Source organism: Ptychodera flava, chromosome 3 (genome assembly GCF_041260155.1).
Source record: "Ptychodera flava strain L36383 chromosome 3, AS_Pfla_20210202, whole genome shotgun sequence".
NCBI lineage: Eukaryota > Metazoa > Hemichordata > Enteropneusta > Ptychoderidae > Ptychodera > Ptychodera flava.
In genome coordinates this window covers 17,671,624-17,685,162 of record NC_091930.1, presented here as the reverse complement: position 1 = coordinate 17,685,162, position 13,539 = coordinate 17,671,624, and the positions used below count along the sequence as shown (strand labels likewise).

The 13,539-nt window shown below is 38.5% G+C and overlaps 1 protein-coding gene and 1 long non-coding RNA gene across 5 annotated transcripts in view; one reads left to right on the top strand and one right to left on the bottom strand.

Moving 5' to 3' along the window:
* The window catches only part of LOC139129666 (uncharacterized), a 396,232-nt gene that overhangs the window by 98,388 nt on the left and 284,305 nt on the right, over positions 1-13,539 (top strand). The gene's annotated exons all lie outside the window — the stretch shown is intronic.
* Positions 1-13,539, bottom strand: part of LOC139129655 (uncharacterized) — a 103,022-nt gene that overhangs the window by 50,073 nt on the left and 39,410 nt on the right. For all 4 annotated transcript variants that reach the window (XM_070695326.1, XM_070695328.1, XM_070695327.1 and 1 more), the window contains 11 exons: positions 11,006-11,092; positions 10,456-10,683; positions 9,855-10,005; positions 9,352-9,470; positions 8,546-8,734; positions 7,445-7,695; positions 4,280-4,503; positions 3,170-3,366; positions 2,533-2,658; positions 1,652-1,849; positions 433-706 (listed from right to left, as the gene is read on the bottom strand). In XM_070695326.1, coding sequence (XP_070551427.1) covers positions 433-706; positions 1,652-1,849; positions 2,533-2,658; positions 3,170-3,366; positions 4,280-4,503; positions 7,445-7,695; positions 8,546-8,734; positions 9,352-9,470; positions 9,855-10,005; positions 10,456-10,683; positions 11,006-11,092 — 2,044 coding nt within the window. The remainder of the gene's footprint in view (positions 1-432; positions 707-1,651; positions 1,850-2,532; positions 2,659-3,169; positions 3,367-4,279; positions 4,504-7,444; positions 7,696-8,545; positions 8,735-9,351; positions 9,471-9,854; positions 10,006-10,455; positions 10,684-11,005; positions 11,093-13,539) is intronic.

Here is a 13,539-nt window from a genome sequence, read left to right as displayed (position 1 = left end):
AAATTTAGAGCGAAACGTTGTGTTTGAGGTATAATAAATACGTTTGGAACCTAACAACCAGGTGTGGTAGTGTGTTTCAACCCAAGTTTCTATATTATATATATATATATATATATATATAATATATATATATATATATTATATATATATATATATATATATATATATATATATATATATATATATATATATATATATATATATATACCGGTATATATATATATATACTCTTTCATTGTTGTTTTTGCAAAACCTTTATTGTACTTTATGATCAAGATCCCAACTGGGATATGATTTCAATAAAGGCTTACTTTACTTACGTTTCACAAAACCCACTACTCTTTGCTATATCTGTTTACCAACAAGCGTTGTTACACAGGTAACATAGTTTGAGCAAAACCAGCTTGAGATACATATCCAGTCAATATCTACCTTGTCTGCACAACCCAAGTGTTGGTGTTCTACTGGAACTTCCCTCGGGGCAAGCATAACCGGAGGCACACTCCAAGCACGCCGTGGAAGACTTGTTGCTGTAGAAACCGATATCACACAAGAGGGGTTCGGTGTCAGTTTGAGGGCAGTAGAAACCGGCAGGGCAGGGCGTACACTCTGTCTGGGATCCCAAGCTGTAGTAGCCTGCATCGCAGTCAACGGGAGCTGAATTGGTGGCGGGGCAGGCTTGACCAGCAGGGCACAGTGTGCATTCCTGTGAATAGAATGACAGTTCAAAGGTTAAAGGGGGACTTCCAATAATTAGATTGATCCTATCGTTTCTTTTTTATAATGAATTTGGACTTGGCAGTGGAATTAGACGGGAGAAGTCAAGAGCAAGGATTCAATTATCATGAAAAATTGCAAACTAAGAAAACTGCCGATGATACTCTAGCAGCATGCAAAAATGTTGTAAAACTGTTGGTGATACTGTCATCACAGATTGCATTTAGTTGAGTAACGGTTACACTTACAGTAAGGGAGAGTTATCCCTTCAGCTGTGGACTATTGCTTCGGTGATTTTGAATTTTGACAGAATCAATATCATACTCTGTATTTGTTTTATTATTGACACAAATATGAGATGACATCATGTGCATTGTTATCATAGATTACCATTTTAAGTAGGAAGTTTTAATCTAGTGTTGTGTTTGTCTGTAACTGTAGTGTTGTATTGTATGGTGTTGTCCGTATTTGGTGTTTTATACTAATAGTGGTCCTGATGTTTAAAGACAATTTTCCATGTTTTTATGGACATTGAAGTATATCTAATCTAATCTATCATTCTAGATTCAATTCAGTCTGTAACACTGTGCAAAGATCATTCAGTGAACAGATGGACTGCATTTATTGTGGAGCTATCCTTATTCATATCAAGTTCTTTGTTTCTATAGTAACGCATACACATAATGAGTAAATTTTGCTGTTTTTGTCACATAGCTACACATATACCAACAATTTTGTTTATTTCTTTATTTCTTTATTTATCTACAAACATTTTCATTGAAAATACTTGCATTTCATTCACTGCAGTGCATCACTTGAGCTCATTTATAATTTTGTTTAATTCATTCAATCATTCATTCATTCTTTCACTCATACATCCATTCAATTTATCCATTAATATTCACTTTTGCATTCACTACAGAGCCGTACTTACAGTGGCGCCAGCCTCTGCATAGCTGCCTGGCCAGCATGTGAACATAAAGCTGTCAGATTTGGACGGACACGATGAGCCGGCAGGACACTGGGTACATGAACTCTGGCCACCTATACTGTAGTATCCGTCATCGCATTCAGTTTCAGTGTCGGCGTCGGTGTCTGGACACTCATAGCCTGGTGGACATTTGGTACAGCTCTGAAAAGTCCAAATAACAAGTCATATCAATGACATAGTCCCCACTTGGTTAATGAATTTGGAAACCATCAACAGAAATGATGGCCATATTGGATCGTATCACAAAGCAAATCGACATGCATATGTATGACACTGGGAGTAATCCTTGTACCAAGTTTGAAAGAAATCGCTCCAGGCATCTCTGAAAAATTTGCGGGAATGTACGCACAAACCAAATGCGTGTCTTTGTTTATGGGGATTAAATATACACAACATTTAAGAAATATGGATAAAGCTAAGATACAATTGAAAATATAGTTGCTTCTGAATTTCAGGAGACACCATCCTACACTGCCGATATTGAATATGTCCCCATGAAGGCTCTTGGGAACTCTTATTTACCTTGACATGATAACCACTATTTTACGAGATGAAAATCCAGTCAATAATGGCTAGTCAACAGAGTATAAAAGCACAATTATGGATGACCTTGAAAAACCAAGGTCAACACCAGTGACCTGACATGAATATATCACAAATTCAAAGGCAACAACTCTGTCAGTTTGTCATATGCTAACATTCTTATTGTCATCTTATAAATTCACAACTTAGTCTTATTAGTAGTTAAAAAGTTTACAAACAAAGAAATAAAATTGAAAATTTCACAAATGAATCTTTGATTCCACACTGCATAATTTACTGACCGTCTGAGATCCAACAGAGTAGTACCCATCCTGGCAAGCCACCATGTCACTGGTGTCTGTCTGTGGACAGGCAAAGCCAGCTGGACAGTCGGTACATTCCGTAGCATTTCCTGCAGAATAGGTACCCTGGAATACCAATGAACAGACAGTTAGATGACTTCCTTGCAAAAAGTGAAGGGGTTATTGGGCCCATACAGTTAACTTGAGGTAAAATGCATGTCAGCGACAGATATTTAGGCTCTAAAATTTTTACATTTCTCTTCTGGTCTACAACTTATGGTGACTAATTTTAAAAGCTCTTGGAATAAGAAAAATTTGTTCTGTCTCAGTATTTTGAAAATCGAAACTTACATTTTCCCCATTGAGTTGACACAGGGATGGCAGCCACTTTGAATTTCAAATACGGGTAGCTACTAGGTAATTTGTTTCTCAAGTGTCAAAATTTGCGGAGTGACCCCTGATTTTTATCCTTGATTTGGTAAAATAATGGCTGAAAGCTTCATTGAGGAAAGTTTCAGCAAAAGTTTTTCACTGTCAAGGAAACTTCAAAAAATATTCTATTTAAACCAACACTGACGATATTGTACGACTTATATTCCATAGAAGTATTTTTAGTCTAAAAAAACGAAAAGCCTACCAAGAGACATGGAGCGTTGCCGCTGCCGTCTGTACTGGGACACTTCCATCCGGATGGACAGTTTACACAGGAACTGAACGCCAGGTAGGAATAAGTACCACTACCGCAGGTACCGATGGTTGCAGACGTTGTATCTGGGCAGTACTTGCCAGCTTTGCAAGCTGTGCAGAAGGAAGCCCCTGCCTCCGCATAGGTACCTGTCAATTTGGCAGAATTATATCATTCTCATATTTTGTTATCCTGACCACCAATGCGTAATAAAAAAAACAATAATATCTCAATTCATTGTGTACAGTGTGACACCGATTATGGAAAGTGTGTTTCAAATGTTGACATGTTTAAAGCTAAATGTCAGTAACTGATAAGATATTTCAGGTGCTTTTGTTCTGTTTGTTTCGTATTTGTGTCGTTCCCGTCCAAAAATCATAGTTGACATGCCTTGTTTTAAGCCTGTAAACTACATTTGTATATGCAGAATGTCCGCTGTCGATGATTGAATTTTGGGTCTAAAATACAATTCATTTGTCCCAAGATGACGACCCTGAAAGTAATTTCATTGCATACTTAAAGATTTGTACTGGTTTTTCTCATCACAGCTCAAACCATTGAAAATACAATAAGGTAGAACTTTTGTGCTTTGAACCTGTTCAGCCCTATGCCATATTAACAGGTCCACAATGACAACCTTCAGTAACTAGCGCACACAGAGTGAGCAAACACAAAGTGAGTACCCCTAACGTCAGCTCAGTAGTCTGTAATAGATCGTAGTCAGCTAAGAAACCTTGGAGAAAGGCTTAACACTGTGGCTATGCCGCTAAGTCCCTTGATTTTTGTCACAGCTCAAAATCGTTCTCCTACATCTCAACCTGAACCCTGAACACCCGCACCAGTTTATGATATGACCCATCACAATGGCATGACGTCAACGGATCTTGACAGACGGAAGTAGATCTTGACAGACGGAAGTAGAAGTTGACACCAGCATACTGGTTTTCAACTCTAATACCTTCTCTGTCTATAAATAGACACGAGAAGGTAACAATGGAGTTTAGGCCAAACCATGGCAGTGAAGGGGTTACAGGGTGTGCAAGTGATGGACTGAAATCTCACCTGGCAAGCAAGCATACTTGGCAGCAGGGTCCTTGGTTGATGGGCATGCCTCACCAGCAGTACACTCCGTGCAAGAAGTGGAGGACTCTGTGGCATAGAACCCAGCAGAACAAGGCGAGGGTGCCGAACTTGGGGTTGGACACTCGTGGCCGGCGGGGCAATTCGTACACGCTGTAGCCATGTCGAGACTGTATTGCCCGGATGAACAACTTCCTGGTGCATTGCTGTTAATGAAAACAACCATGGGAAAGGTTAACTTACTAAACACATACCATATAGTGGCTTAATACTATCATGAAGTGAAAGTCAATGGGAAATGATAGCGTTGTTTGTACGAAGATAACATGATATATTTGACAAATGGTTTTGCTGTGGTTTAGAATCACAGCTATAATGCGAGATAAATTGCTTCTCACGATAAGCAGAGGTTGATGGTTTGAAATCTACAGTAACATCAGGCCATTCCCAAGGTTAAACTTTGCTTCCACACACTGATATGAACCTTGCATGGGAAGCTCCACATTAAAGGGAAAAAGTCGGCCATTTTTTGTGAATTTTGTTTGATAAGAGATACTACTTATATTGTTTGACATGTTGAAAGATGCTGATTGAATGGGTGAACTTGCATATATTCAACCCCGGTTTCAGACACAATACATGAAACCATCACGAAAATTAACCCTTAAGACGCCATAGACTTTCATGCAATATAGCCTCCCATGCCAAGAACTTTTTGAACCAATAAACTGACATGTTACACTTCTTTTAGACAGGTACAGTGTGTTTCCTATGATTGGAAGCCCAGCCAGACCAGTATGAATTTCAAAGATCAGGAAATGAAGAAGCTTCGAGAAGTCTTTTCATGTTTGGTTTAGCAAATGGGGGTGGGAAAATGGGCTTAAAATGCACAATTTTTGGTTCAAAATGTATTGAAAATGAATAAAAGACTCTAAAAATAGATCTAATCGTCCAAAAACCTGCAAACTTTACACATTTTTAATGTCATGAAAAGACACATATTTTGGTGAAAATTTTAAGCAGCGGAACTTATCAAATGTAAATAATAAACAAACAATTAATTGTTGATATTTGTCAATAATACAAATACCACATACCCTTCAACACAGCTACACAAAAGCATAACACAAGTGAAATACAGCTCAAGACATTTTAATCAGCAACATGATTGAATTTCGTAAACAACATCTTTTATTCATTTGTCGTTTATTTATTTTTATTTGTTGTTTGTTTGTTTGTTATGTATTTCTTTCTGCATCGAAAGGTGAAACCATGTAACCAGGAAAAATCTTTGTTTTTATTTTTTTATTTGGATTCTGATTGCTGTGAGATATAATTCAATTGTTGTTGTTTTGGAATGAATGTTGCCATTAAAGTTAGAGAGGATATGTTTGAAAGATTTTGGCATTGCAAGTAAACACAAACAACTAATTTGATTGATATCATGAACAAGCTGCCATCTTACAAGGCAATTCAAATCAGAGCCTGTATTCAGCTACGTTATTAGCTACCCTGTGATTGGCAAACGACGAAAAATTTCACCACAAAACGCACTACCTGAACTTCTGAGAAAATAAATTCGATTCAAGAACTAATAAAATAAGTTTGAGGTACAATAAGAACGACATTCGCCTCTGAACGCTTTCGATAACCGTACTGGCCCTGACGTTTGATCGCGACGTCTCCGTAAATCATGACAGTCAATGTGAACACATACGAACGTATTTTGACGAGCACGCAACATAATTCGCCAGTAAATGAACAGAAACCAATAGATATGATATAAATAATTACATATCGGGTATATTTCGACAAGAGAATATGTTATAGACGTAGGAATATGACGCGAGATCAACAGTTTGGAACGTGCCGTGTTGTACGTTTTGTACACACAAACCCGTGATCGGCGGCCATCTTGGCCGTCTTGATACACGGTGAAGAATGCCGCGATACCAAAGTTTACTTGATATAAACAGATCTGATCGCTCCAAAATCACAGAAAATCCTTTTAAATTTCTTCATCATTAGTGTTTTCGGCCTAGAAAACCGAACTGACATACTCAAACTTGAGCTTTCAGAGAGGCTGGTCAATGCGATGCTCCGTGGTGACGCCATTCAAGCCGCTGTTCAACTTCAAAATCACGTTCGGCCGATCAAAAAAAGTCTTCATTTTCTCAGAGATTATCCTCAAAAAATACCAAAATATGTCATTTCTATAAAGAAATGGCCAATAACTTGTCACAAAACGATCGTCTTTAGGATGTACAGCAGGAAAAAGCGTTCAGAATGTCTCTCACTTCGGCGAAGTCAGCGACCAGATCTGATTAGATATTCACGGTAAAAATAGTCGACCCGATTTCTTCGAAAGGTCGCTCAAATTACTGGAAATTGCCGTAGCTACAACTGATGATGTCATTATGTTAGTCCTTATATGGACCTGAAGTGGGTTCAAAGGGTAAGGAATGGATTTATTTGTCAGGTGGACCTGTTAAACGCGGGAAATCAAGTTCCAAACTTTGCCTGAGCGAACCTCAGGCCGTGTACGGATATATCCGTGCATGGCGCTGAGCGTGAGTTGGGCGTGTACGGATATATACGGGCATGGCGTTTTAAGGGTTAATGGTCATGATCATTATTTCCTTTTCGTGATGTTTCATTTAATTTGTCTAAAACCGGGGTCAAATATATGCAAGTTCACCCATTCATTCAGTATCTTTCAACATGTCAAACAATATAAGTAGTATCTTGTATCAAACTAAATTCATGAAAAATGGCTGACTTTGTCCCTTTAACAATTCGGTAATTTGGGCAAGACTTCATTATTACAGCCCCAAACAAAAAACTCTTCAAAGTTATTGTGGAATGAATTTATAATTTGATATAAAGATACAGAGAGTGAGCATTTCAATATTGCTAACACAGTTTTGAGTAACAAATGTCATGAATAAAAGTTTCATCGCTTTTACTTAAGTTTATGCTGTGTGTTGGAGTTTCTTGAGCAAAATAGGGTTTTCTGATGACTTTGCACCCTACAACTTTCTATGATTAATAAGTTTTCTGCCGTGCTTTGCACAGGTCCATGTCTTTCAATGGAGGTAACTACAGCTGGTCTGAGTAGCAGGCATCAGAATAGACCATCATACTCACGCAGGGTCTGAGCAAAACTGGCCGGCTGTGCAGTTAGTACACGTCTGCTGTCCCGTCAGTCCGTTCGTGTGCTGTCCAGGCGCACAGGAGATTGGTTGCTGGTCAGTGGTAGGACACATGTAGCCCTTTGGACAGTCTGCGCAGCCCTGCTGACCGAGTGAACTATATTGACCCGCTGAACAGTCCGATAAACTCACATTGGAGTAAGTGCAGTCTTTACCGGCAGGGCAAACACGGCATTGTACATCACCCTAGTTGAAGAAATTGAAATGATAAACGATTTCTTTAAAGCATACCAGACAATTGTTTCTGTTTAACCCTTTGAGCGCTGTAATTTTTCCCCAAAAAAATACCAGGGCAACGTTTTACCAATTTCTATGAATTTTTCTGTAATTTTTCCAACATTTTGGACCAAATGGACATAAATTTTCATAGACTACACTTTTTGATCAAAATTTTGGTAAAAATCAGAAAAAAATTGTCTAGATCTGAAAGATATTGTTGGCATTTTATTGTATGAAGGCAACATGTTCCTAGATGTATCATTCTCTGGAATTCTGTGGTAGAATGCACCTCTGGTACAGATATTCAAAAAGTCTATATGCAACAATACTTTTTGGTCTACAACTTATTGTATGGACTCATTTAGAAGCTCTTCAGTAAATGAAGTTTTCATTGACTTATGACGGCTACAACTCAACCACCAGGAAGAATTACTGACAAGAACACCAACAAGACACAATGATTGCTAGAGACGTCATGGCATCTTGTTATACAGTAAAACTTGTCAGAACTGAACACCAAAGGGACTGAGAAAGCTTCGGTTTACAGAGGTGTTTGGTTTATAGAGGTTCCTAAACAAGGCATTCTATGTGGAAGGGACTAGAAAAGGTGTTCAGTATAGACAGGTTTCCAGTTTAGACAGGGTTCGGTTTAGACAGGTTTCACTGTACTTGAAACAATAATTAGAGATGTCTGGAGTTGCTTTGTAGCAACACACATAAGTTGTATTTATGTAGAACAGCTCTTCTAAATGTGTGTGCACGCACATGTATAGTGGTGTATCTGCTAGATTGAGAAACACTACGATTTTCATCTTACCAGTTCACTGTAGTAACCAGCATCGCAATTCTGCGGACTTTCTCCGGGGTTGATGCACGACTGACCGGCCGGACAATCGTCGCAGCTGTCCTGACCCACAGATGAATACTGACCGACGGCGCATGGCTGAGGTGGCTGGGCTGGGTCAGAACAGTGGAACCCTGCTGGACACGCAGTGCAGGAAACAACCTTGAAAGAGAAAAGTAGGCAAACGGTTAAACAAATGCATTGTATGTTTTTGCAGAAAAGCGTCCTCAAAGATAGAAATTGATGCACTATCAAGAGAACAGCACCCTCATGGGTGTAACTCCACTTACATACTGTGCAAAAATAATAGAGAACAAAAAATAAAATTTTTCCATCTTATGCCATTCATGATCCATACTCAAGGTAGAACACGCCCCGGGGACACAAATTGGACTCTGAAACTTTTACAATTCTTTTCTGACATACCACTTATGGGGATTCATTTTAAAGCTCTTGGTGTAAGAAAACTTTTCACTGGCTTAGTTTTTCGAAATTCGAAAATTATATTTTCTCCATAGAGTTAACACAGGGATGGCAGCCATTTTGAATTCTAAATATTGGTAAATCTTATTGTTGTTTCCCTTGTACAAAAATTTGCACAGTGATCCCCGATTTTGAAAGAGAATTGTTGCAAGATTCCTCAAGGAAAGTTTGAGCAAAAGTTTAAGTCGTTCACTTTCGAGGCGCGAACTACCTTAGTGACCAAAAAGTGAAACTTTCCTGAGATGACGCTTGTTTCATTACAATGTGAAGGTGTGCACTAGAGCAACTTAACATACCTGTCCACCAAGGCTGTAGTAGCCAGAGTTGCATGACGAAGGGCTGGCACTCGGATCAAGACAGGAACTTCCAGCTGGGCAATTGCTGCAGTATTCGGCTTCAGATTCACTGTATAGACCTGAGCAACAAAGTTGAAAGGTAAGAGAACAGTACAGAGCATGTACAATGTATCCTACTAGCTGTAACTTTTGGTGTATTCCTAAGTATTTTCTTCTGTCAAATACAGATTTTTCCATCTCTTTAATTTTTCAGTTTATATAAAAGTACATCTTGTCTTGATAGAAATGTGTCCCAGTGTTATTCAAAGTTTATAGTAATTATCTCCAGAAAATAAATCCTAAGACATTAATCCCCCTTTTAGTTTTCACACACAAACCTGTGCATCCAAGCTGAAACACTGGTTAGATGCCTAGTAATTCTACCCCACAATAACCAGACTCTGAACTTGGATCCTTGCGGTGATCATGTCAAGGTTAAACTGTGATTGTTTTTGATTACTTACCTGAGGGGCATGGTGTACAAACTCCAGAACCTTGAGGAGCATAGTACCCAGCATCGCACACTGTGGCCGTTCCATTCAGACACTGTTGGCCAGCCGGGCATAGCTGACATGTTTGGGCGCCGGCATCACTCCATTCACCTTCTGAACACGGCTGTGGAGCAAATCACAGTAGCATTGTATCATTACAGAGTCCTGTTACACCTCAATTTTATGGCACATCAAGAACGTAGAGCATGACTGTACTGAATGATGGTTAACCCTGTATCCTGACAAGTTCATATGTGACCATCAGGTCAAGGTGTTGAAAAACTAGTGAAGTATCATGACCCATACGGTAGATTTTAAGAAAAATTGGAACATTTGAAGTGCCCTGAAAACACATTGTCATCATATGATATGAGATTATATTTCAAATTTTCCTGAGAGGACACAAACAAAATATATATATTCAATATGTATCATTAATTGTCTACTTTTGTGCAAGGTGTTCCGGGAGCTATACACATAGGTCACTGATATCTATGCACGTACTATGTCATCAAAAAAACACCCTTTGAAAACGACTAGACAGCTAAGGTGAACACAGCTATGAGAGACTTACCGTGCAGCCAATTTGCCCAGCCAGACTGTAATATCCTGCATCACACTGTACCGGCGACCCAGCCTCATCATAACAGGAGTGGCCAGCTGGACACTGATGGCACGTCGACTGGCCCTCGGCGGTCTGGTACGTACCCTCTGGACACTGGGTGGGGTCAAAGAGTGGGGACGGACACTTGGCACCGGCAGGGCACAGCACACACGCTGTGCCATTGGAATATTCACCCACCTAAACAAACATGACAGACATACAAAATATTGGGATGTTAGATCTCAACATGACAGCAACCAGTAGTTTAACCCTTTCACCACCATGGTTTGTCCCAAATCCATTGTTTTCTATGGTAAAGTTGGACCTGTATACAGGGAACTGGGGGTGAAAGGGTTAAACCATCAAGAACTTTCACTATGTCCTATTATTGTAATATCTGAATGACATTCTGAAAAATTAGCATGAACGGACACACAGACTCACATACAGACATGACCAAATCCATAACTCCTCCGTACTTTGTCCATGAGGACTAATAAAATGTTAAAATGATACTCACTTGACACAGAGTTGGAGCACCAGTGGGATCTCCACAGGACTGGCCAGCTGGACATGTGTAACAGGTATCGGAACCCGCCGGGGAATACTGTGTAAGAGATAATTGTACAGAAAATGTTTAGAGAAATTCCATACATTGAAATGAAGACAGGAGACTGATAAAGATACTCATTGCAAATATCATTGTATAGCAACATCTATTCAATGCAAGGGTTGTGAAATTGTCTTTCAGTCATTTCTTCTATAAGTATTTAAAAGGTAAAGAATATTTCTTTTCATGATATTAAATAATTTCAAACATATTTGATGAATACTGGCTTGTCAGTGATCAAAAATTTCATTGACACATGATTTACTCTTTTTTTTTCTTTTGACTAAAAGATTTGATTGACACTTTGGAGATTTCAGCAATGATGCTACAGAAAATGCAGAATTTCCAAAAACAGGCTAGGGCTGTACTTTAATGTGTCAATTGACATCAACTACTAGTACATCATTACAACTAATCTGGTCACAAACATCCACTATAACAGTAATGCTTAAAATTCTATAATATGCACATATTCATTCCAAATACCGGGACATAATGTCTAAAGCTGTTAACTTCAGCAAGCACTACTGTAGGGCAGTAAGTTAAGCACTACACTTTAAAAGCAAATAGCTCTTCTAGAGCAGAACTACAAGGAATATTGTTATAAAGCAAATTTTTCCAGATCAGTATCGAGAAGACTCTACTGAGAGATTAGGTACATTTCTGTTGTAGACTTGACACTAAAAGGAACTACTCTGCACTAAAGGTCATTAATATTATCCTTTCACGCCCATCATCCAGTAAATAGTTGCACCCAACCTATTGAAAACAATAGGGGTGAACCAAACTTTGAGGGTGAAAGGGTTTATAGATCCTACTTCGACGATTAGTACTACAAGGATCTGCCTGAGACTTGGTACTTTGAGAAAACTATTTCAAGAACTAGATTAGAAACTCAAGGAGATTGTGACTCAAGAGACTACTGGAACTCTGAGAAGCTATGTTGAGAAGAAATACTGTGAGAACCTGTTCATATGATCAAGATATTATTTTTTCAGAAACGAAACCAGAGCTTGGACCTAGGATCAGTCATATCAAACATAAAAGGCTAGACAGCGTGGTAAATTAAGGTCAGTCTGGGAGAGAGTATGATGCAAATTTATGTTTGAAAAAGATGAAAAAAAAGGATTATTTTTTTGTAAAAAAATGAACAAGTAAACAGGTATTGCAAAGTTGCAGAGAATAAAAGACAGATATATTAAACAGTTGAACAAGTTGTCTAGAACAACAGGGACAGCAGTGGAACATAAAAAGGAGAAAAATGTTCAGTACATAGAGGCATCAAAAGTTCTGTGTTGTCTATATGGTGGATGGGAATACAAGTACAGTACCAAGACAGCCAGTAGTTGAATCTAAAGCATAGCACAGTTACATCTACCGTACACTTAATACAATTAGTTGAAATTGAGAGGGTCATTTCATGTCATCGTTAAAGGAAGGATGTCACTTATCAACAAGTTACAACACTGCTTTCCGAATTCTAAATTTATTATAAACTGTTTGTTTCCGCTGATATGCAACACCAGGGGCAATACCACACAAAATTTTATCGAAATAAGCGAAAAACAATGCCAATCAAAATATTGGCATGGAGACTCAACTCTATCAGAAGCGCTGTTGGTATTTCAGGTTGATAATTTGATATCATGACTCTGTGTTTTGCTTCTTGGATTTTTGTTTAAGTCAGAATGACACACGATGTTGAGATTAGAGCAGAAATCAACCGTGATATTTGGGAAATCTTGATTTTACTGCAACTTTTGAGGTGTACATCCTTTCTTGTACGATCATGTTGTACAATATTAGCAGTTAGAAACACATATAACACACACAACACTGAGTTTTAGTGATATTTGTTTTGGTTAGTACAAAACAACCTATGTGGTGTAATACATGCAAAAGAGACAAACCCATATACCTCTCTGGTCTGATGATGTGATGGATAGTTTCCATGACATCAATGTTTCCATGGAAACAGTAAAGGGCAAGTGAAATGAAGTGAGAAAGTCAGAAAAGTGGTGGCAGTGAGAAGAAAATGCAAACAAACAAACAAAAACATGCATATGATAGTAAATATTTAACAAACATGCAGCACATAAAAAAAAAGTTACAGAGATGCTCAACGGAAAGTAGACGATGAGATTAAATGATACCTTACTCAATTACTAATTTACATCAGACACTTTATTTCTAAAACTACACTAGTACCTCACAATATTGCTTGCGAGCGGCAAGTTCTCAAACAAAGACAAGAATAACAATACCAGACCTAAATGATTCCTTAACATAACAGACGCTTGCCTGCTTCTCTGCCAACATGAGTGCCTTATCTCTTTCCACTGGTTTATTGCCGTAATCTTATACCACGATACTAATTACACAGCGACAAAAAGACAGCTGTAGTTCTTGCTGAAGAAGTATAAAAGAGTATTTCTCGCGGGGAA